The 26,511-nt window shown below is 34.4% G+C and overlaps 2 protein-coding genes across 2 annotated transcripts in view; one reads left to right on the top strand and one right to left on the bottom strand.

Annotated features, from left to right (window-relative positions):
* Positions 1-26,511, bottom strand: part of Prp16 (ATP-dependent RNA helicase l(1)G0007) — a 93,455-nt gene that overhangs the window by 60,678 nt on the left and 6,266 nt on the right. The window lies entirely within an intron of this gene.
* On the top strand, positions 1,631-25,817 carry l(1)G0469 (lethal (1) G0469). The gene is made up of 4 exons (XM_067785275.1): positions 1,631-3,010; positions 19,428-19,606; positions 21,110-21,214; positions 21,284-25,817. Exons 1-4 carry the CDS (start codon positions 2,455-2,457, stop codon positions 21,374-21,376), a joined length of 933 nt encoding a protein of 310 aa, XP_067641376.1. The 5' UTR covers positions 1,631-2,454; the 3' UTR covers positions 21,377-25,817.

Consider the following 26,511-nt stretch of genomic DNA (forward strand, 5'->3'; position numbering starts at 1 on the left):
CTTCAAGTAAAAATATTTTGAAAAATTCTACAATATATACATTAACCTGGTTCGATTTCTATGGACGGAAGTTAACCGATATCGCGCCATCGTTTTTTCGATAGGATTTGGGCTCAGGAAAAAAAGTTCCAGTACGCATACCCAAAAAAAAAATTTCGATCCTGCGAAAAAAAATGGCGAAAGGGTAAATTTTTCGACCAAAACACTCCCCAAAACCCAAAAAATATTTTTCTTTTTCAAAAACTGTTATCGCCAACGTTTTTACAACAGTTTTTTGAAAAAAAAAAGATTTTTTGGGTTTTGGGGAGTGTTTTGGTCGAAAAATTTACCCTTTCGCCATTTTTTTTCGCAGGATCGAAAATTATTTTTTTGGGTATGCGTAGTGGAACTTTTTTTTCCTGAGCCCAAATCCTATCGAAAAATCGATGGCGCGATATCGGTTAATAAATCGACCCTGTCTAATATATGTACATACTTCGAACATATTTGATTGGGCTTGGGTATGCTAAATGTTGATATCAAGAGAAACGCCAATAATACGTTTTTTAATAAAAAAATGAGAGCCATTAAATTACTTTCTTTCTTATACCATGCTTAGTTTTTCTGGCTGAGCGGCGCGATAATCAACCAACCAGATTTATTGCTTTAACTTTTTTTAACTTTTAGGGGGCTTAGAATATACCAGCGGCGAATATGCCTGTCGCAACCTTTTCAAGCTTCTCCAACCCAATTGTCAACCTCACCTGACCGTGGCGAATGCTGTATCTTTAGAAGCCTAGGCTCTGGCGACCCCAAGGTCTACATGAAACTAGGGGGCGGGAGGGCTGTATGGCCTATATTAAATCGTTGCCGATATGGTAGGGCTAGCGCCCTAATGTTGCTTGTTAAGCGGCCAATACACGACACGAACATTTCCGCGAACATTCCGCAATCTTGTTCGCAGCTTTGGCCATGCACCATACGAACTTTTGGCCGAACATTAGTTCTCTTTCAGACAGCGATGAATACGGACAACAATTGTGCTGCAGCAATATTGCTCGCTGTGGCAATTAAGCGTAAAAAAAATTTATACAGTTCAATAAATTCACTCAGAAATTTTTTTTTGTCCATTTTACTTTTCCGCGCACGTCTGTTCCGTTCAGAAATTACTACGATTATGAGCTATTTCGTCATACACGCACGAACAGTTCGTGCAAATGTTCGCCAAAAATTAAAATATTTTGATTTTTGGCGAACATTTGCGCGAACTGGCAAACACCACCATACACGACAGAAAAGGTCGCAGAAACATGACATAACGGGAATGTTCGCGGAAATGTTCGTGTCGTGTATTTGGCGCTTTACCGGAACGTACTGGATCTATTTCCTGGAAAGTACCATCAACATCGATAACGAGGAGTGCCTTCGAGGAGTGTTTGTATCGCTACATCCACAACAATTTATATTACTTTAATGATAGGAATTCTCTCACTGATCCAAGCAGCAACCCTCGTATAACGATAAGAGAATCAACGTAAAATAATAAAGCAACAACTCACAGAGTATTGGTAACTCATGCAATACCCGAGAGCGAGCAAGCGACCTGGGGAAACCGGCTTTAAATAAACACATTTAGCTCCAATAGCTGGTATTCGCCTTTATCGTCTCTTGTGGTGCAGAAGTGAATCGAAATTTAACGGAAACAAGTTATTTTTGCTTGCGAAAACTTACGAGTTATAAAGGAGAAAAAAAATTTAATAATTTTTGTAAATTATTTTATGTACCTAGAGTAGAAAAATTTGAATTTTACTGCTTGTGTTATATTTATGTACATACCCACATTATTACCTGCTTTGAATCAAAGTTATTTAAGTCAAAAATTCAGAAGCAGTATTTTATGCTAAATAACCAGTCAACAACCACTACATAGAAAGAAATAAACAACCAAAGTGCATTTTTGTGATACATACAATAAATAAGCAGCGAGAAATATTTTTGGAATAAAATAAAATAAATTTTTTGGTGCAACGAAACAAATTTTTAAAAAGAAACTTTCGAAGGAAGAATAAAATTTGATATAAAACACTTAAAATAGAGAAACTCAACTGCGTGAGGCACGCAATAAATTGCATTTTTCTACAAAATTACAAATTAAATTTGTGAAAACTCAGAGTGAAAATTGCATAGGGAAAACAAAAACAAATAGTGAAAGTCGTAAAATTCATTAAGCGCGGCTATTAGACGAACAAGAAAAAAATTGCAAGAAAAAAGCAAAAAATTGTTAAAATTATAGAAAACTTTATTGCAAATATTGGTGCTGCTAATTGCTTGCGTGCAACAACAACAACAACACAAACCACACTTGGCACTGCGCCCAACAAAAGAATTGGGTGTAATTTTTCTACAAGGCAAATCATTATCAGCAACGTCGAACGTGATAACTACAACAACAGCAATCTACAGCTAACAACAAATATGACAACTGCTACAACAACAACAAATATAAATCGTTCAAATAGCTTTGTTAATGCCTTAAAGTGGTGGCCCTTGCATCAATCAAACCAACAACAAGCAAATGTCACTGCTGGTGGTGGTGGTGGTGCTGGAGGAGGCGGCGGCAATTCTGTCAGCGCTGGCGCTAGCACATCTAGCGGTTTAAGTTTATTAGGGCATTTACATAGTAAAACAACAACAACATTTGGTAGTTCGGTGGCCGTACAAAAATTACGTGAGTCCAAATGGTTCAAACGCGATGAGCAGCGCATCTTTTGTGCTGTCATCGAATGTGGTTTTATAGTTGAGGTGAGAAGCGCCACCACCAACAGCAGCAACACAAATGCCAATAAAAAACGTACAATGCGTAGCAATAGCAGTGGTAGTGGTGGCAGCGGTGTAGATGAATTTGACGATGATGACGACGTAGATGATGAATTGGATGCGACATTACAATTGCCATTGCGTGTGGGTCAGGACGAAAACGAACGACCGATGACGTCATGGTTCGGTATTGTCCTCTGTAAAACGGCTAAAGGTGAGTAAACGCACAAAAGGCAGTTGGCACACAAGTTATTTCAATGTACTCAACAAAAACGGGGTGGTTGGTTAGAACGGGGCATGCGCTTGAGAAAAGAGGCTCGAGCTGTTTTGTGTAGATTTACTCACGTACATACATATGTACATATGTATGTGTCAAGCGTATACATACAAATACTTTTTTTATGTCATAAAATAGTACACGTACAATGATGATTTGAAGTATTTATGCACATACATACATACATACATACATCATATAAATTGCTAGGTTGTGTTGCGATGGGACCACATACCTATCTAATGAAAATTTAACTGTTTTAGGCACAAGTTGATATGAAGTAGTGAAGGGCTCGTGATGCGAAGATCTGCAAGACCTATGGGACTACTTTTAAAATGACGCTTTTTAAAATGATGGTTGCAAATCTTTTCTTGATACTGCCCAAAAAACCTTAACTTCGGAATCTTTCTACTTGCAGACTTTGTCCTATCTAGAAATTGTATTCCATAATTCTCAAATATTGCGCTCCTTGCCTTCTTATCTCTCGTTTCCCCGCCCGCTCTCCTCAACCTTAGTGTTCTCCCCGCTTTTCCCTATGCCCATTATACTTCTTCATTTTTAGAGCTTCCGTGCTGAATATTGGCTAGCTGTTGCGTAAATATAGCGAAATTAGCTCCTTACATACATAGTAGCCATCAGAAATACCTGGTAGTTAATGGGAGTCTCCTGTCCACTGAAAAATCACTGATCACAGCTACCTCAGATCATCCAGTAGGGTTAGGGGGTTAGATATACCCGCGGTAGGTATGCCTGTCGTAAGAGGCGACTAAAATTTCAAGGGGTTTGTGTAGCGCAGCTTTCAGGTTGCCAGCGCAATACATATATAGCTTCTCCAAACCCAATTGTCAACCTCACCTATCCGTTCATTAACAGCCGAGGCTCAGGCGACCCCGAACTGCTCACAGATCTAGGGGGTGGGAGGGAGGTATGTCCTAGAAGGTCGCATGTGGTCATAACAAATCGTTCCCGATATAGTCGGGCTTGGTACCGGAACGTACCGGATCTGTATCCGGCAAAGGACCATCAACTCGATAACACTCCCCAAGGCCATCGGGAGTGTCCTTATCGCTACAACAACAACATCAACATCATCCAGTAGACGGTTATTCAACAAGACCAAGAGACTTAAAAACACCCGCGAACTTGGAAATCGATAAGGTGAAACGGAGTGCTTTTTAATCTAAGGTTAAGAGCGCTAAGGCAGTACTGACTAAGATACTTTTTATTTATTAGGCGAGGCTCTGGCGAGTTCCTCGCAGAAGGAGGGGGTTGGATGACCTATAAAGTTTAACGTAGTCATATCAAACCGTTCGCGAGACGGCCGGTCTAGTTCCATAATGCTGCTATTTTTCGGAAGGTGCAGAACCATCAACATCGATGAAACTCCCCAAAAATCTACGGTCATGCAGATCCCAGCAAACCGGAATTGTTTCTGTTTACGAGAGGTACAAACCTCTTGAATTCAGATCGAGCACAAAAAGCAATGCTGAATCTGCACCTTGACATCGTGGGATCGATAGTGGCGAAAACAGAGCTTCGAGGTATGCGATATAATCTTGTGAATCAGTAATCTGATCAGCTTCGACTTCATCCCTAGCAGAACAAATTATTGTACGCTGACTTCCGCTTACATTGCTAGATTCACCACTAATATCCCCTCAAGGGAGGTAACGGGCGGATAGCTTGTTATCTGCAGATTTAGCTCTAATGCTTGGTTTTAAATAAGGTCAACAGGACTAACGTCAAAAACTGTCTCAAGCTGACCAGCTGTGCAGTTGAGGTCATAAGTGTTTCCAGTATGTCACATTACTGACTCGAAGTCGATAAAGCAGTGCGTGATCAAAACGCACGCCAAACATGTGTGCTCATTCATTTCACAAGCCATTTCATTATTTCTCATTTTGTTTAGTAAAAGCTGTTGTGTATTGAAGGGATCTCTTAACAAACGTGGCGTGAGTGCTGCATTCACTGGGCTGGAAGTATGACTCGGAATCATAAACGGTGTTCATTCGAGAGAAAATTTTCTCTGGAGGTTATAGAGTGATGCCAATGGTGTGCATGTACCCAAAAAGGTTTAAAGATGATCTTTATGAGCACTTCGCTTACGACTCGGCCTGCAGAGGAAAAGGGATTCCCACACTGAATTGACGAAGAGACCGGTAGAGAGAAATTTGAACTCTCTTGGCGCTCCCAGGTTGAACTGGCTGATCAATAAAGACCTCACATAGCGTTCCCAATTGGAGTTATTTATTGCGAAGCAGATTCTTGCTAGGGTGATTTGTACGACTCTTGTTATGGCGGCCGCCGTGATGTGATGGTAGCGTGCTCCGCCTACCACACCGAAGATTCTGGGTTCACGCCCCGGGAAAAGCAACATCAAAAATTTTAGAAACCAGTTTTTTCAATTACAGGAAAATTTTTCTAAGCGGGGGCGCCCCTCGGCAGTGTTTGGCAAGCTCTGCGAGTGTATTTCTGCCATGAAAAAATCTCAGTGAAAACTCACGTGCCTTGCAGACGCTGTTCGGAGTCGGCATAAAAGAAGTAGGTCCCATTTGTAGGAAAAAAGAGGAGCACGACGCAAATTGGATGAGAAGCGCGGCGGCCTTAGATCTCTTCGGAGGTTATCAACTAGTCGAGCATCAACTTTTGCATTGTCATTGCATGTCTTTACGAATCGCAAAATTCATAGTAAAATTACAAAAAAGAAAAAAAAACTATTCGAATAGTCGAAACTGTCATAAATCGAAGGCAAGAAAGTAGTCGGTTAGTGATAATCAAAATTTTGCTAAGAGCTCTAATAGATATAGACTTTTACATATCAATATGTTTAGTTTCGAAAAAGACTTTGATGGAGCAAAGAACTAGTCGAATCTATCTCACTAATCGCATGCAAAGCACTAGTCGGCTAGTTATAATCGATTATTTGACTAGTCGATTATTAAGAGCTCTAGTGATTTACAACTCAACGGACAAAATCATATAGGGTATGGCGCGATTTTAAATTATTCTGATCGTAATAGTGCAACATCAAAAAATCTGTTTCATGCTTCGAAAAAAATAGGTGGAAATTTAATTATGTACTTAAATTGCATTATCAACCCCTTGCTTGCGTACTCCGTACGCTATTTATGTACCAATTTACGGCAACCTTGTCTTTATTTAAATTAATAAAATAATATATACAAACAATTAATGAATGATAATCGAACTACATATGAATATAAATACGTTTGCTAACGTATTGAACATTTTAATACGAAGGTATACACCGTAAATTTTGAGACATAGCCTAGAATTACTATTTCCGAATGTTTTTGCTGCTATTCAATATACTTTTGCCTGGGTTTAAGAAATTTTCGAAACATTTCTACTCTACTCCAACTAAGAAAAGAGTACATTCAATCTAAAGCTGAAATTACTTGGTTTCGCGTAAAGCAAGTGGCAGAGTACCGGACTTTGGAAGGAATGAAAATTTTTGATAGTTTATTGTTGGATTGTTACAAACTAAGAAGATTCATTCTTATTCTCACGACAGATTTTACAAGGCGAAATTAATAGATACTTTGTGCATAAATGACGAATGAGACCGATGTTAAAAAGTCTGAATATAATCTGCATCTATAATATTAAATTAAAATTTAAAAAAAGACTTTTTATACGTCAATGTCTAGCTTAACACATTTTCAGTGGTTTCAGATTGAATTACGTAGCGACCCTCGTCTTAATTAACAAGATTCTAGGCGCCGTTAATTACGAAGCCTTATCTGCCAGTACTTATTTTTAATTTCACGAATCGAATTAAGATAGCGAAAAAAAAAGTACAAAAACAAGGCTATGAATCTAGTTCAAACTGATTAAACAATATTTTCTTAAATAAATAAATAACAAACGAACTACGTATAATTATATTAGGGCATCTAATTCTGGGATTTCTCCTTACCTTTGTCTAAATAACATGTCCAGTTTAATCTAAATCGATGGTCGGTTTATGTGCGGTCTGTACGGTTTAGCTTGTGAAGCTTGCTATTCCTAAGCAAATATGAAAATAGAGTAGATGGGATGCTATCCGCTGCTTTAGCTTTTAGTAAATTTAATATTTACTCCAATAGAGGTGGCTATCAAAGTACTAACCTCTGCCACCTTGGGGTCGCGCTCTGCTAGCGACTCTTTGAGCTCACTCGCCGTGGCATTGAGCTACTTTTGGATAAAATATGCTGGATAGCCTCAGCAGTGTTTACTTATTTCCATCAAACCCAAACTCGGTGTTTGCCAGTTTCTATCTACTGCTAAAATCAGTCCGAAAATATCGGGAGAAGTAACGAAAGACGGTATTAATAATCTGAAAGCGTAAGAAAAAAGTTGTATTTCTCTCCAAACATATTTTAGATAAACAGTTGAAATGTTGCAATGCAACCCACCAAAAAAGTGTGAAAGTCTGCTGTCTCTTAACTGGGCAGCGGCCATCCAACCTAGCCTAACCTAACTATCGCGAAAATGCCTCCAACGATTTTGATGAAATTTGCTATGTAGTTAGTGTATTGCAATCAAAAAATTTTTATATTGGTGCTGCCACTGAAGGTGCTTTAAAAAGTTTGCCACCTATTTGTATTTTATTTTAAATAAAATGAGGTACACTAATAAGGATATTAAACGAAACGTGTTTTACGTCTTATTTTAACGAAAATATTTGCATGTGGGGTTTCTACCTTCCGTTATTACTTAATCGTATCATATTTACTTGTATTTTTTCTGCTATCTGGAAATCGACCTAACCCATTTAAACAAAAGCTTATTCGTAGGTAGGCTACACTCGAAGCTCTTTTACTTTGGGATTCTTGCTTGGGATGTTTTCAGAAGGTGACCACCTGTTTTAATAACGAATCGTATTTACCTACGTCATAAATCTTCACCAGGCCGGTGCCGAACTTACGAATACCGAAAGATTCAAGAGGCAAAAAGTGCCGGGATTGATACACCGAACGGTATACATATGTGTATTATAATCATTTACTAAAAAATTACTGCCATAATCTAATCACCAAAAAAACAATCAAGAAACTCTTTAATAATCACAACAAATACAGTATTTAATATTATAATATTAATAATTATAAATTTTTAATGAAATAAACGCTGATTGCTTTTATAAAAGACAACAAAAACATGTATTATATCATGCACTTGTATTGCCATAATTGGTTATAAATAAAACAAAACGTGGCCTAAATTAAATGAAAAAAATAAAACCTGTTCAAGACAAGTAACGCGAATCTTCTAGAACAAGAAACATAATGAATGGAGTGAACGATTCGCCGGCTGGCTCAGTTCGACACGGAATGAGTTGTCATACACAATAAAAAAAAAATGTTGCGAGTATAAACAGAATAAGAGAGTATAAGCATATTATATACTATAAACATAAATTAAACAACTTTTGTTTTTTTTTTTTTTTTGTTGAAAAGCGCTACAAGGAATTCAAGATACGCAATTGTTCTATCTCTCAAAGCAACAGCTGGTGGAGTTGTTAGTCAACATAAGAGCGATATTAACGTTAAGAGCGCTATGAGAAAGGGGAAACACATTGGGATCGCCCAAGAAATTTGTCGTATCTGTAAATGAGAATTTTGAGTGACATAATTTATTTAGAATAATAGGAAACAATTTCAAAGAATTTACTTTAGTATTAAAATATTTGTTAAATTATTATTAAATGCATCTACTTTTTGCATAAAACTGTCAGCATTCAATTTGACAGTCTTCCCAAACACGAAATTCGCAATAGTGAGAGCTAAAAATTTTTCTCTCATTTCAACAAGCTGAAATAACAAAAATATTGCATTCATCATGTCGCTAAAAGTAATAAATATGCGTTTTTTTATTTGTCTTGACAGGCAATTATGGCGAATAATTTAGAGCGAAAAATTTCATCGGGCAGCAGCCGGTGCTTATCGTCATTCAGTTGCAAATTTCCCACACTCTGCCAGCTGTCACGTAACGGGTGGCGCCTTATTTATCATATATATTATTTATAATTGCTGTTTTTATGTACGAGTCCCTTTTTCGCTCTTATTTGGAAGTGCTTTTGTTTAGCTATATTTTATTAAAATAATTTCTTAAAAATAAACGATTGTGAGCACAGAAAGAAAACTCTTTGTAATATGGCACTATTGTGAATATTTGCACTGCATTACCGGTAGTTGATATTGTACGCTGCATGGCAGCGAAAGCTGTAAGTTTTAATTGGTTGAAGGCAGTTGCTATTATAGGCTAGATGGCAGCGCAAGCTGCAAGTTAATAGAACAGCTGATTTCTGTTGATATTTGATAAGAGACTTTTATGCTGGTTGCGCAAGATGCGCACTGGTCAGGCTAGTTTTATTTTAATTTTAGTTTGATGTTTTATTTCTATTCTTCCTTGAAAACGCCGTTTAGTTGTAGTTGTTTAAAAGAGTAATATTGCCAATTACTCTTCAAACCGCCAAATTGACACATTAGTTTTACGAAGTAAAGATGCGTTTACAAAACTACTTCCAAGTGTACTTGTTATGCCTATGTATGTACATTAGACTGGGTCGATTTATTAACCGATATCGCGCCATCGATTTTTCGATAGGATTTGGTTTCAGGAAAAAGGTTCCACTATGCATACTCAAAAAAATAATTTTCGAGCTTGCGAAATTTCATTTTTTTGTCTTTTTTTTCGACATTGATTTTTAAGGGTTTTTTCATGACCTATCTACTAAAAAATTTTCATTTGATTGTAAAATTTTCATGTATACTCTGTTATCGCCAACGTTTTTAGCGGACATTTTTGGGCCGGACGGGTATACATTTATATATTTTTTTAAGTTTTATGATTGAAAAAATGTGAGCATTTGAAGAAAAATAAATTTTTCAATGAGAAGTATAGTTTTAACAAGTATAAAATTCATTATTAAGTCAACAAAGGTAGTCTGAAAAGGTTAAAGAAGTTGATTGAAAAATGATTTAAAATTTTTGATCACCAAAGGTAAACAAATTTGATGCAAAAATGATTCCAAAATATGATTAAAAAATTATTTTCAGTTATTGATTATCAAAAGTAAACAAGTTTTATTATTATTTTTGTTAATTTTTATATAATCTCAAAAATCATTTCAGAAAGTGGTCGAAAAATGATTTTCAGTTTTTGATCAATAAAAATTATCATTTTTATTATACATTTTGTTGAATTGTATGAAAACTCGCAAGGAATAATCAAATTGTATTGATATGGAGGAAAATTCAAAAATTAATCATCCGAATACTGTGAATTTTCATTTCAAATGTTGTATGAAATCCCATAATTTTTAATCATGCTTTCTGAATATATCTAACATATTGTTCGATATAAGGAGATTCTACTGCATATAACAATAATACTGATTGCCACATTCAAGTTTCAATGCTAAAATAATTTAGTGCGTCGGTTAGATCTTAGAGGGTGTGTTTTTTTTTTTTTTTTTTGAGAAACCTTGACACTCGTTTGTACAGATATATACTTACCTATACATAGGCGCATATTTACATTCATATAAGAATCAACTTAGATATGTACATATGTATGTATGTATGTGCGTTAACGTACATACGTAACAAAAGTAACAAAAGTCGCGTGCTTGACATCAATCTTAGTTTTAATCGCTGCAATATGTTTTCTTTATTTAAATTTGTTTCATTTAGCGCACGATTGCGATAAGAAACTAATTAATTTAGAAAATATTTAACAGCGAAATTGAGTTTTCGATAAGTCGGATTAGCTAATTTGAAAATTATTTTTTATCGAAATATTACGTGTCACATGATCTAAAAGAATATTCCTCATGCGTATATTTTCGAAAATTTAGTGGATATGAAAAAAATCGTGTAAGGCCCAATTGCAGAACGGCAAGTTAAATTTTTAACTCAGAGTTAACTTAACATGAGGGGTTAAACTCATACATTTTTGACAAATTTTTTAAATTAACGCTGAGCTAAAAAAAACCTTGCCGTTCTGCAAGTGTGCCTAACGGTACCAAGTCTAGCTTGAATAAATATTTATCTATTGAAAAATATTTCTTTGTCTACATTGCTCTGGCTTAAGTACGCCTTTTCGCACTCTCGACATTAAAATGTCAGTAACAAGCAAACACTAATTTAATTATTTAGCAATTCTTGTGTAAAATGCAAAATTTGTTTACACAATTTTGAATTGTGGAAAAGTTTGTGAAAATATTCCAAAACAAATTTTAGTTACTTCTTCAGATAGTAATAAAGGGATAACTATAAGAAGACTTGTTGTGCTAATTTTATGTAGTATATGAGCTAGGCTTTAAATATGTTATCTACAATTGAATTCGTTTATTAAGTATATACATTAGGGTGGTTTTTAAACATAAAATTAACCAATCTAGATTGCAGCTATAACTGATTTCCCATCCAACTCGGTACAATACTTTATTCGATATACTTGATCCACAAGAATATCCTTATAAAAACTATCGAGTCGAGATACCGATATGGTCTAGTGTCGTTCCGAAGTAAATGCATCTAATAAAAATATTTACAACTATTTCCGGCGACACACTGTGGAACCAACGCCTGTAACACCCTTACCTATCTGATCCAACCCTGTTGAAACTGCAAATTTCTTCCGACTCCCTCTAGAGGACATTGATGACAATTAGTGAAGTGTCGCAGCTATTGAATGGGGCGAAGCACTGTTACAATAACAGAAAAACACTTTCCCTCAGGGTTCTTGAAAGTTTATTAAAAATAGTAGATTTTACAATTATATGTGAATTGTTATCCATTCATATTACAAATCTGTTTTCATTAACCCTGTTCATCCAACCCCATTTCCATACAAACATCTATATTTATTAGGCTATCAAAAAGAGGTAGCAGTAGCAGTGCTTCGCCCCATCCAACAGGTGCGACCGATTACAAATTGTCATCAATATCCTCTAACGGGAGTCCAAAGAAACTTGCTGTTTCAACAGGGGTGGACCATAATGAAAGGGGTGTTAGAGGCGTTGGTTCCACATTACAATTAAAGAGATGGTTGGTGTCATGTGGGGACACATTGCAAGCGGGGCATACATTTTGTATTTCGGGGTTGATTCTGGATAGGTAAGAGTTTTGCCTATTACAGTATCCAGGACGAAGTTGATCTAGAGTGGCCCGCGTTCCTCTTCCGCAGGTTTTGGGTACTGTTCTTTGAGTACTGGATTCATCGGGCAATTCCTAGCATAAAGGTCCGACGTTTGTGGAGTTCACTGAGGACCTGCTTGTGTTTTTTTGCTTCATACGGCTGAGTTCTCAGGTGCCGTATTTCTTCAGTTAGATATTACACAGATGCTCCGTAATCTGGATATATTGGTTATTTATATATTTTTTATGTGGAAATGGGAAGGGGAGCCCCTGGGAACAGTTACTATTTAATTACCCCATGCATAGAGTCTAAATTATCTATTTGACCCAAAAAAGCGCGATATAGCTCCGACGATATCAAGGCCGAGCTTTTCCTCCGGTTTATGTCGTGCTACTTTTTAATTTTTCCTACATGTTTCATGCCGAACTGCATCTGCATATGGGTTTTAGCTGCGAAGGTTTTAAACCACTGCCGAGGGTGTCTCCGCTTAGAAAACCTTTATTCTAAAGCATTTTGTTCTTGCTTTTCCCGGGTCTGGAACCTAAGACCCTTGGTGTGGTTTGCGAGCACGCTACCACCACACCGCGGCAGCCGCTTATTTGACTTAGACAAACAAAATTTCCTAAATAGTTCATATATATAGATCGAGAGCAAAGTAATTTTGGAAAAGTGATACATTTCAGGATTATTTCAAGATTACTTGTGAATAATTTCAGAACCATTTAGGTATTGCTTTAAGAATCCTATCAGAGTTATTTTGGTTTAATATCGGGGCAGTCTCTGTATACCTTTGAGATTATATTCGTGGCTATTTAGAGACTAAGTGGAGAGGAATCACCCGGATCATTTAGGGTATAAATTTGAACATGATTTCCAAACTGTTTCCTGGTCGTATTGCGATTGTTTCGGGACTATTTTGCTACAATTTTGGAATAGTTACCGGGACTTATCGTGATCATTTTGAGAGCTTTTCGGGACTATTTGCGGAATGCTAATTAAGTATCATTTGTGTACTATTTCGGGATTATTTTGTACATTATTTCACGAATACTGTCATGATAATTTAGTGTTTTTTGTCGGAGTCATTGCGAAACTATTTTGGGATTATGCTCTGGATAGTTTCAGGCGATTTCGAGACTATTTCGTATTATATTTGGGAATTCATCGGAACCATGTGGGCCAATTTGTGTTATCGTTTCGGGAGTGTGTTCGTGATCATTTAGGTGCAATTTTGGAACAGCTTTGGAAGTATTTAGTTATTGTATAGATCGTTTTGAAATCTTTTCGGGTTGTATCTCCGTATTCTTTTCAGTATCATTTCGGGCCGATTTCAGAATATCGGGACTATTTTGGGATTGTTTGAGTATCATTTCGCGTCTACTTTGGGATAATTTCGGAATAATATTGATTGTTTGAACATTCTTTTCGGAATTGTTCTTCGATAATTATAGAACTAACCGCATATTATTTCGGCATTATTTACGAGTTAACTTCGAGACTATTTCAGAATTGTTTTCGGCATTAGTTTAAGTTTATATGGGTTCCACTTCGCGTTGTTTTCTTCATGTACACTGGACTATTTCGGGATCATTTCAGAATTGTTTCCAAGTAATTGATATTACTGGGAATATCTAGGGTTATTAAAGCATTGATTTTCGGATCATATCGGGTTTTTAACTTCGAAACATTTCGGCATTTCTTTTAAGGCCGTTTTAAATTTTTTTTTGGATAATTAAGAGATTATTTTCAGGATTCCTGCATTTTAACTTAATCAGAGAGGTTGTTCGACCTTTGAGCGAAATTTATTGAAAGTTTATTTCTTTAAACACCCAGTTTGGGGATACATAAATCGCAACAATATGTAACTTATGTTTATAGCCGTTTATATGTAAGTCATAAAATAAATTGTAGGCATAGATAACTCATACATATGTATATTGTATTGAATTATCACCAAGTCACGTTCGACATTTTCGCATTGTGTCCACCTCAGGTTACATTAAAAAAACCGTTTAAAAAAACAAATCAAACATTCAAGTTTATAAATAGAAACACTTAATGGTGAATTTATTTGTTTACTTGTGAACCGATAATAATACAAATGTACTTATTTGTAGATGGAATTTGCAATAAAAATTATCTGATTACATACAATTAAGTACATATTTGCAACTGATAAAGTTTGTTTACTAATATAATAGCAGGTTGTGAAATAAATAAAAAAGAATTTGATTGATTCAACTCCAATCAATTTAAGAAAAAAACAAAGCTTTTAATTTGTAGATAATTTTTCAAAATTGTTTTGACACGCAATATCTTAAATATGTGCTTTCAACTTGCAAATTTCACTCTTAGTAAAAACAAATATCATGGTAAGGTGCAAGTGGTCTTGCATCGTTGTATGTCAAAATAAACTGAAACACATGTCTGCGCAGTGTTAGAAAATGGCATATATTGATTAATTTCGTTTTATAAACTCGTAAAAACTTCCATTGAGACCAATGGTTATCTAATCGAAAGTGTTCTTGCGGAGAATATGAGCTGTTCGAAATGGTGCTTTATGGATTGCATTCCAAAAGCAATGGAAATGGGGCAAAAAATTAGGGTAAAAAAATGTTCAAAAACCAGCTCGTGAATCGCGAATAAACTGTTAGAAAGTAGCATATATTTATTAATTTCGTTTTATAAACTCGCTTTATACTACCATTGAGACCATTAGTAATCTAACCAAAACTGTTCTTGTAGGGAATATCAGCTATTCGACATTGTGCTTTGTGGATTGCATTCCAAAAGCAATATATATTTTGCATTGCATTCTGCAAAATTTTTGACAGGTGCATTTTCATATATTTTGTTGTTGTATTGCGTTTTGTATGCATTGTAAATTTGCTATGCAACCTTGCAAGACCATTTGCACGTGATCGTGAGCCTTGAATAATAGGGCAATTGGCCTAGCATCATTGCATTTGCAAACTGGTGTAGTATTTTCACACAAAACGCCAAAAAATTATATACGGCTATGCATCCGCTACGTCATGGCAAATATGCAACCTCAAAAAGCGTAGTTTTTGTTGATGCGTTGCAAAAATGTTTCTTATTTTAAGCTAGATAAGCAAAGCCTTTATTTGCTACCTATCTAATCTCATCTGTTGGCAAATCAAAATACTTTAATGCTTCAGCTGGCACAATGATCTTGGTTAGGAAATTTTCAGAATGCTTAAAACATACAAATTTAGATTTACGTGGGAGAATTTATTCATCTTGTTGATGTTTAGTTTTGCAACAATTTGCATAGAGATTTATATGTTAAAATGCTTTGTTTGGATTTGCGCAAATTTACGTACCTATCCAATATTTGTTTATAGACTTTATCGGACTTTTTACTACCTTTATATTAAGTCCCTTTCATGTCTGTCCCCTCATTTCCATACGAATTTTTGACCCACGGAAAAGTCTTTTTCGGCAACTTCCCGTTGAGCTAGACACTTGATACTTAGAACATAGTTCAGATCTGGGGGACATTACAATGCAAGTGAAAAAAAATCTGCTAGGTGGCGCACGGATCGAGATATACAGAAAATTAATTTTAAAATGGAAATTTTGCGATCGACTTTTAACTAAATTTTCGGTGATCCAGAGACTTGAAACTTAGCACATAGTTTGCGAGTCGATGGCACTACAATTCGTGGAAAATAAAATGCCGCCAGGTGGCGCATGAATCGAGATATTAAGAAAATAGTTTTGATTTGGGAATCTTTCAATCCATTTTGAACTAATTTCCCGGTGACCTACAGGCTTGAAACTTTGCACACAGTTCGAGGCTTGGTGACAATACAATTTAAAGAAAACAAAATTCCACTGGGTGGCACGCTAAGTGAGATAACTACAAATCCTTGAAAAACGAGAGGAATCTTGCAATCGATTTGTGAGTAACTTCCCGGTGAGCTGGAGATATGAAACTTGAGCCGTAAGTCAGAACCCGGTGACAATGCAATATTTTATCAAAAAAAAAATGCTAGGTGGCGCATGGATCGAGATATTAAGAAAATAGTTTTGATTTGGGAATCTTTCAATCAATTTTTAACTAACTTTCTGGTTACCTAGAGACTTGTAACTTAGCAGATAGTTTGAGACACGGTGACAATACAATTTATAGAAAACAAAGTTTCGCTAGGTGGCGTGCTAATTGAGATAACTACAAATCCCTGAAAAACGAGGGGAATCTTGCAGTCGATTTTTAACTAACTTCCAGGTTACCTAGATACTGGAAACTTGGCATTTAGATATAGGCCTGGTGACAATACAACTTATAGAAAAAAGAGTTCCGCTAGGTGGCGCGCTAGTCAAGATAACTGCAAATCCTTTAAAACGGGGGGAATCTTGCCATCGATTTTCGAGTAACTTCCCGATGAGCTAGAAACATGAAACTTGGGCCGTAAGTTAGAACCCGGTAACAATGCAATATTTTATCCAAAAAAATCCGCTAGGTGGCGCATGGATCGAGATATTGAGAAAACTAGTTTTAAATTGGGAATCTTGCTATCGACTTCTAACTAACTTCCTGGATATCTAGAGACTTGAAACCTGAAATATAGTTTAAAACTCGGTGACAGTGCAATGTTTGATCAAAAAGTTTGAGCTACGTAACGCACAAGTCGAACTATTTAGAAGATTAGGCCATACCTGCATGGCTAGCCTCCTGAGTGTTGCAGGCGTTGTAGAATTCCACCTCGTTGAAGGCCCAATGCACGTCCTTGCATACTTTTAGGCATATGCGACTTTCACCACGATTCTTTTAGACTTTCAGGCGTATGCGAATTTCACGACGATTTTCAGCTGTGCAAATTAAGTCGCTGACAAACGAGGTGGAATTCTCTTGTTATGATGCGAGGTGGAATTCTGTTGTTTTCGCCAGTGTTGTCAGCGAAAATTCCACTAATTCTCTTAAACCTTGGGAATTAGCTATGAGGATTATCTTCAAGTTAATTCCGATCAAGGCAGTTAATTTGAGACTTTCGTTCGTCTATCAGCCGCTTAACCCACTATTCTTTATCATGAAGCTTCTTATACTTTGATTTTGTTTGGTGAATTTCTGGGAGCAATGACCTAACAAGTGGTGAATCACGGGTTCTGGTGAATGAACTATTAGTGGTGGTGATGTAACACAGCCAATAGGTAATTATCTAAACAAATTATGTTGTTACTAGACTTTAAAATTTTCTAAAATTTGCCGGCACAAAATTGTTATGCTAATTGAGTTAAGCCAGAACTCCATGGATAGCCTCGTGGGCGTTGCAGGCGTTCTAGAATTCCACCTCGTTTGTTAGCTATTCAATCTACACAGCTAAAAATCGTGGTGAAAGTCGCATACGCCTGAAAGTTTGAAACGACGCGCATGGAGTTGGGCCTTAAAGGCCCAAGTCCTTTCAGGCGTTCGCAACTTTAACCACACGGAGGGAAATCTATGGCTCGATCACCCACAACTATTGATACTACATTAAATAAAAATTGTTAATCCTGTTCCATGAATAAATATGGATAATGATGAATCAGTATTGAACTGGTATCCAAACAAAGTATGCGTAAGAAATCAATTAACTAATAAAAAAAGTTAAGTCCTATCAAAAAAAAATTTTTTAATTCCGATATGACTTTTTATTAGATGCAAATAAGATTTGATAGTGGATCCATTCCAAATAGATATCGCGCGAAATACGTTGCTATCAATAGCAAAAATGATATAACAGCCCAAGCATTTCCCTCAGTACGCGATTTTTAGATGTGTAAATTGAATAGCTGAAAGCTGTGAAACTAACCATAGCAATACACAATGCAAATACAAGATACAAACCCTTCTGGTTAAATGCCATTATATCCAACAGATGTCGCTGGGTGACGCACCACAGCCAAGAGAATTACGGCGACATCTGCTGGATATAATGGTCATATACATATAACCCGAAGGGTTTGTGTCTTGTATTTGCAGATTTACCTTTTGGCTGTGGTGCATCACCCGGCGACATCTGTTGGATATAGTGGCATTTTTCACCAGAAGGGTTTGTGTCTTGTATTTGCATTGTGTATTGCTGTGGTTAGTTTCACAGCTTTAAAACTCAATTGCCGTCTTTCAGTGAGGTTTACAGCTCCGGCTCACGATCAATTCTCACGGGAATGCTCTGGATCATTGAGAGACTTGAGAAGCAGATGTCGTGAAATTTTTGCACACGTGAAATGTGATAGGCAGATGTCGCCGCTGTTTTTCATTTAACTCATACGGCGAAAGGCTAAGCAGCGACATCTATTTTTGAAAAAGTAGGTATATTAAAGGCCGTGTTGCCAACCTAAAAAGAAGTAATTAACAAATTATCTGGCTCACAAATTGAACCAGACTTCTATCTGGATTTATCTGGCTCAAATCGTTGTTGTTGCATTTACATGCAAAATTATTTATCTGGCTCAGGATATTGTCACCAGATGATAGCTAATAAGAATAACAATTTTGTGCCGGCAGATTTTAGAAAATTTTAAAGTCTGGTAACAACATAATTTGTTTAGTGTTGACACAAAGCGTATATACACTTTGAGTTGTAAGCGCAATTTGCTTGCAAAATTTTGGTACAGATTTGTAGGCAGTACTAAAAAATTTAAAATAAAAAGATGATAAAAAAATTTTAAGGACTACCTTTATATAAATGGACCAAAAAATAGAAGGCAATTTTTCCTTTAATACAGACATAGTTTTGTTGAATTTTGACTAAAAAACTTTAACAATAGCTCTTGTAAAAGAATTTTGGGATTTAAAACTATAAGGAGAATCCAAAAAAGTGATAATTTTTCTCGGTTACCACCTCTTTACTAAAGTTTTACAATTAACTATTATTTTAAACAGGGCCCGTATTACGTGTTTGGATCCGTGATCGCAACTCATTTTTAAATCACAATAGCTCTGAAAAGGTGGATTGAATTAACGGCATATTTGAACTAGCGACAAATCGTACTCGTTAGATCCATTATTTATTATAATTTTCAAAAAAGGTTTGACAGTTGCATAGTTATCGTCTGAGTAAAAATGGTTTTCAGTCACTGATCGTAACACGTAATACGGGCCCAGGCTTCTGGCCTTCTTATTACATTGCACACGTGCTGTAAAATTTAAATTTATCTCGAAAAATAATAAATTATTACACTTTATTTCTTTTTACAGACAATAAACCCAAACCGGAAACAATTGAAGTATTTACAATAAAAATACGTGATAATGGTACATTCAAAATGCTCAAATTTTCACTTGAGGATATTTGGAATAAAGGCTGGGAACTGCGTATAAATAATTTCGCTGACAAAGAAAAATCAGCGCATAACGAAAAGGATATAAGAAATCAGGTAATGATGATGCATTAAGAATAGAGGAAACAATTAAGAGTAAAGTTAAAAAAATAAGGAATGTGCGATTATTTGCTTATAAAAAAATCAGTTGGCTGATTATTTAAAGAGACGGATAAAGCAAAAATTGATCTGTAAATGCAACCATAATTCCTAATTAATATCGTTTTGATTATATACTCCGTATTTTAATTAAACAAATTAATTGAATTATGATTAATCAAAATGTGATTAATAAGAAAACAAATCAATTTTTTTAAACAAAAGTGATTATTTTCTGATTAATTACCTGTTCGATTAAATGCTAACCTCAAAACGCTATTAAAAATCATAAACAAAAACACATGCATCTTTCAAAAAGATTAAGCAGATTTGATTTGTAAATGCAATACACAACTTAACAGCAACAATCGAAATTACCGATTAATTAGCATGTGATTTATGTACTCAGTATTATAATTAAACACATTGGTTCAATTATGATTAATAAACTAATCTGAAAATTATTACTTTCTGATTAAGTGTTTAAGTGCATGCTCGATTACATGGCAAACGAAATATATTATTTTCTGACTAAAGGATTAATTACGTGCTAGAGTAAATGCTTAATAGCACAACTGTATTCAAAATCTTAAATGTAAACATAAATTATTGAAAAAGATTAATCAGATTTTTATTTCTAAATGCTGTAGAAATCGAAAATAATCTGATTAATCTGTTTGTGGTTATATATTTAGTAGTTTAATTAAACAAATTAGTTCGATCATAAATGATTATTAAATATTATTAGTAAGGAAACTTATCAATTAGGTCAATCGAAAATGATTATTTTCTGATTAAGTATTTAATTGCATGCTCGAGTACATGCTTAATCGCACAACCCTATTAAAATTCATAAATGAAAAAAACATGCGTTATTCAAAAAATCAATCAGATTTGGAGCTATAAATGCAATACACAATAATCAAATTAATCAGGTTGTGATTTTATACTCATTATATTAATTAAACAAATACACTAAATTAAGATTAATCAAAATGTGATTACATTGGTAACTAATCAATTTGGTCAATCGAAAATTATTGTTTTCTGACTAAGTAATTAATTGCATGCTCGATTAAATGCTGAGTCGTAAAATCCTATTAAAAATCAAAAGATTTGCGTTACTCAAAAATATTTATCAGATATTGATCTCTTAATGCAATACATATGTAACTTAACAGCAACATTCGAACTTTGTGATTAATCAGCTTTTGATTACTGAGTATTTTAATTAATCAACCTAATTAGATTAGAAATAAACCTAATTATGACTAATAAAAAAATTATCTCTTTGATTAATCGAATATGATTACTTTTGATTTGGATTAAACTACGAGTATGTAATCGCACAACTCTAATAAAAGTCAGAAAAAAGTTCTTTTCAATAAAAATTAAAAAAAAAATTTTTTAATAATAGAAAAGAATGATGTTAACATGATTCTTCGTTTTCTTCTTTTACAGGTATCCTTTGCACGCAAAGCCAAACATAGTTTATGGAATAATAATAAGCATTTTGTGTATTGGTGTCGTTATGGCAGTCGTCAACAGGATGTGCGGAAGCGACAGGTGAGTACAAGAAGGCGAATAACTAATTAGCTAATCTTCTAATCTAAAACGCGCCTTTTCAATTCATAGATGTCCGAATGCGTCAAATGGGGCAGCGTGGGCATGAATGCTGGTATGTTGCTGGTAATGAACAAACAAAAATCCTATTCCACGTCAAAGTGAATGATGATGAGTCGCTTTGCATGTATGTAACATATTTAACAAATTTTTTTTTTTTTTTTTGAGTTTAACCAGTGAAGATATATATTTGCATACACTACGCGATCAAACGATCAATCAACGGAGAGAGATAAAATAAATAAAATTAAATTAAAAATGTACTGAAGTTAAAAATTTGTCCGCATGACTTATGCATGTGCTTTCGGTGTGTATAAGAGGGGTTTTGCGCATTAACTTTTTACTTTGTTATTGTTGTTAAACAAAAAGACATACATTCTATACATTTTTAAGACTTTTTTCATATATTGTACACGCATACCTACATATAAACATACATACATATTATAATTACTTGTAAAGCTTATTTTCGCTAATGAAATTTAAGCTTAACGCGCAGGCGCCTTTCAATCATAATTAAAATTCAAACATATACATGCTTAATACACATGCTAATAAGTATGCAAAAAAAAAAAACACAAAAAAATGTTATTATATATTAATACAAAAATGAGTTAGACATTGCTAAGCAAATACATAAGTCGCAAATTTTTTTTTTTAAACGAGGAATAAAGTCTTTGTTGAGGATGGAACCGAAGTTGGATTTGGGACATTTAAATAGAACTAATAACAAAAAAAATTAGTAATTTATTTACATATCGTCCTCTAAAATTTTTTTGGACATAAAGGAACAAGCGTCCATATTAAGCTGTTATTTCTGGACTTGAAAATATCACTCAAAATTTAACTGTTGTCTTTGGACTTAAAAAATTTTTGTCAGGATTTAACAGTTATTTTTTTAACATAAAAAATATGTGTCAAGACTTAACAGTTATTTTTGGATTTCCAAAATAAAAGTCAGAGCCCGTATTACATTTTACGATCCGTGATCGAAACTAATTTTTCAAATCAGTTTTAAAATGGTGGATCAGGTTAATAACATATGTGAACTATCGACAACGTGTACTCGTTAGATCCATAACTTATTATTAATATCTTTAGAAATATTTTAACAGTTGTGTGAGAATGGTTTACAGTCAAAAAATCCATATTTAACTCTTTTCTTGAACTTCAGGCTTCAACAGCTCTTCTTGAACGTAAAATGACAGTACATATTTCACTGCTATTCTTGGGACTATAAAGGTCGAGATTTAAACGGTTATTAGGGATAAGGTAAAATCATTCCTAAATAATTTCCTACCACTAGAACAAAACTGCATTCAGAAAATCTTTTTGAATGTCTGCTCCAACTTTGAACAACAATTGCCATGGTAGGAAAGCTCGCAGACCATTGGCGTTTGGAAAAAATGTATTCTAAAGTTTTAGGAACTTCCAACTTGGGTGTGGTAGGCTATCTTTTTGATCATTCAGTTTTGTAGTCCGATTCATTTTAGTCTGGCAAGTGTCAAGTTTGATGTCACTGAAAATGCGGATTGATGTTTGAAATTTTGTTCGAAAATTGTTTTAGATTTCATTCCATAATAAAACTAAATTTGTTCATAAGTTGCGTCTAAAACATTGTGAATTCATACAAGTGGCGAATGTTTTACAAAAACATTCACAATAGTAAACAGCCTCGATCACCTGTTCAATCGCTGTTCGATTGCTTAAATTATTTGCTGAATAGTATTTTTCAAAAAATTTTGTAGACGACTGGTTTATTGCATTATTTACATATTTTAAAATGTTTGCTTTACTGGCTGCTCAGTTTTTATCTGTTAGCTAGATTTCAGAAATGAATGGAAATATGTAGTCTGATTTTCAGTATACACATTTAAAAGAAAAGCTGATTTGAGACGCAAATGGACAATTCATGGCAGTTCAATTTAATAACCGCGAGCAAAAAACAAGCCTATCTTCCATTCTCTGGCCATTCGCGACAGCCATTCTCCTTGTCAGCTTATATTTGACAGGTAGGTATGGCAATGGGAGAATAGAAAGATTTTTCACTTGTATGAATTCACAATGGTCTAAAACAATAAATATTTCTAAAATTTTCCAATTTTTCCGAAATTTTTTCGATATCGGTTAACACATTGCTTTATATAATTTATTAGAGTTTTTCTTTAATTAACAAAAATGGAATAAAATAAAAAAATGCTGATAATATTTGCAAATTATTTGTACTCGCAGCTGTGCATGTGAGCTAGAGATGGTGATCCCGGAATTACGGGCTTAACGGGCTTAACGGTTGAAAATAGCATTTTAATATCTATTTAAATAGTTCGGAACTTATTCCACAAATATGCCCCATTTAAGAGCAAACCAAGCATTACACTGGGGGACAACAAAATATATGAAAAATCGGTGGCAAGATCTTTGTTATTGGTTTCTACGGGTTTTTATTGCACAGTGATTTGAAGTCAGATTTTTCAAATTGTGTCTTCAATTCGTGTCTTAAAGTGCGACAAACGCCCTTTTCTGCTATATCACAGGCCGACAAAAGTCCAAATAAATTTTGTAACCAGCAGCAGGTTTATGCTTTCTCGACGTGGTGAACCCGTATCTGAGTCAAAACAGTCCCGTCACTTCAAGTTTTTGAAATATTCGAAACTAAAAGTGAAAAAATTCTTTTTTTTTTTAGATACACTTGAGGTCATGCTCATCTCTAATATAAACACAAAATATCAAAGTAAGCGTTTACGCTCTGATATCTGCCACGAGTATTGAATTCTAACTTTATTACTGTGAAATTCTAATATTGAAAAAAGACTTGATTTCTATTTTAGTGTAAGTATTTAGAAATTACTAAAGCGACTTGAAAAGTTTAAGCATTTGAGAAATTAAATGCACGAATAAAAACTTTAAAAGTTTGTAAGTACTCAATTGTTGTTTTTGCTGTGCTCTAAAATATATATTTTTTTTAATTTATGAAATTTAAATATTATTTTTTTCTTAAAACCAAGCGTATATGATAAATTTATGTATGTATATATTTTGGTGCGGTTAAGCTCCATATTGATATATTTTTTTTCGTTTTAAGACCGTTTTAGCTTATAAGTCATGTTAATTGTATGCTTAATGCAAACATACACACATATAGATTAGACTGGGTTGGTCCCCATACAAAAAAAAAAAAATTGCAAATGTCCGCCCCTAAATTTAAAGATTATGTTGAGAGGGTTTTGGACATTTTTTTATATTTTTTTTGGTACTTCCAAATACAGCCGAAAAGGTTTTTTCGTTGTAACTTGATTATTTGACGTCCGATTTTTAAAATTCATTATTTGGGCCTTGAAAAGCTTCACATTTCCGTTCCGTCAGACTCTGACTTCTGACTTTTCACCTCGTATAAAAGCTGTTATACTAAATTTCTCAAAAAAAAGAATTCAGCCCTTCAAATAAGGGAAAAGGGCGGACCACGACCTCATTTTTTTAATTTGCTGAACGCGTTAACAAAAAAATAAAATTTCGAAATGTAGAATTTCGAACTTCGAAAGCCGATATCTATTTTTTGCAGGCTAACTTCGAAAAACGGAGATAGTACTTTGTTTACTTAAGCCTCAATCTCTACAAAAAAAAGGAGTTGATTTTGTCGCATAGTGTTATTATTATAAATACGAAACAACAGGTTTGACTCACTTATTTACTTTGACTTCCCGTATTTATGATATTTGGCATATCTGCAAACCTTAATAATAATTTTTCCTCCAAAAATATCATGAGTTTCAGGTCTAAAAATCAGGTAAAATAACAGTTGCAATAAATATTGAAATTGCTATAACTTCTTTGTTTATTATTTTAGTAATATGGTTTCAAAGCAACATTTTCTTGAATTGTTAAGTACTTTCTTTTGGTAAGGAAAAAATGATACTTTAGGGGGGTGCAACTTTGTTAGCTGACCTAATCATGTGAAAACAACTTCATAGCTTAAAAGGACATTAAACGGAAATGTGAAGCTTCCCAAGGCCCAAATAATGACATATCAATTTTAAAAATCGGACGTCAAATAACCAACGAAAAAACCTTTACGGCTGTATTTCGAAGGATCAAAAAAAAAAACATATTCTTTAAATTTAGGGGCGGACATTAGCAACTTTTTTTCGACCCAGTCTAATATATATACATATATACATACATAATACTTAAAACAATGCTAGTGGAAATTGATGTGATCTGTTCTGTTAATTATATATATTTTATTGTATAAAATGAAATAATGAAGAAATAAAAAACACTAAACGTATAAGCATATATTAAAAATCATTTGAAAAGTAACTGTAAACTACTTAGTTTAGTAGCCACAAGTATGGCATTAAATATTGATACATTATTTGCATTCGTGTGAGCCGCTCTTATTATACATACAAATAAGTGCATAAGAATATATATACATACAGTATGCAACATATGAAAAACTTATGATATTGAAATAAAATATAAATATATATATTTTTTTTTTTGCATCGAAAGTTGAATAAAGATTCGTTTTTAGACAACCACCAAATTTTTTGTATCACTTCTGTGGTAAGATTTGTGGAACCATTTTAAAAGAGGAAAAGTGGTGTGGGAATAGGTTGTGTTGCTGGCCATACATTTGGAATTTTATCGATTTGCGAAAAAGAGAACTGATTCGTGAGCAAATTCTTCCGAAATCGGTCTTGTTTCGTTCTATATTTTTATACTCAGCGTGCTTTGCACACAGAGTATATTAACTTTGATTGGATAACGGTTGGTTGTACAGGTATAAAGGAATCTAGATAGATATAGACTTCCATATATCAAAATCATCAGTATCGAAAAAAAATTTGATTGAGCCATGTCCCTCCGTCCGTCCGCCCGTCTGTCCGTTAACACGATAACTTGAGTAAATATTGAGATATCTTCACCAAATCTGATACACGAGCTTATCTGGACCCAGAATAGATTGGTATTGAAAATGAGCGAATTTGGATGATAACCACGCCCACTTTTTATATATATAACATTTTGGAAAACACAAAAAAACTGATTATTTAGTAAATAACACACCTAGAATGTTGAAATTTGACGTGTGGACTGATATTGAGACTCTTAAAAACCGCCCACTTGTGATAAAATCAATTTTACAAATATTATTAATCATAAATCAAAAATCGTTAAACCTATCGTAACAAAATTCGGCAGAGAGCTTGCCTTTACTATAAGGAATCCTTTGAAGA

Source organism: Eurosta solidaginis, chromosome 4 (genome assembly GCF_040869045.1).
Source record: "Eurosta solidaginis isolate ZX-2024a chromosome 4, ASM4086904v1, whole genome shotgun sequence".
Classification (NCBI taxonomy): Eukaryota; Metazoa; Arthropoda; class Insecta; order Diptera; family Tephritidae; genus Eurosta; species Eurosta solidaginis.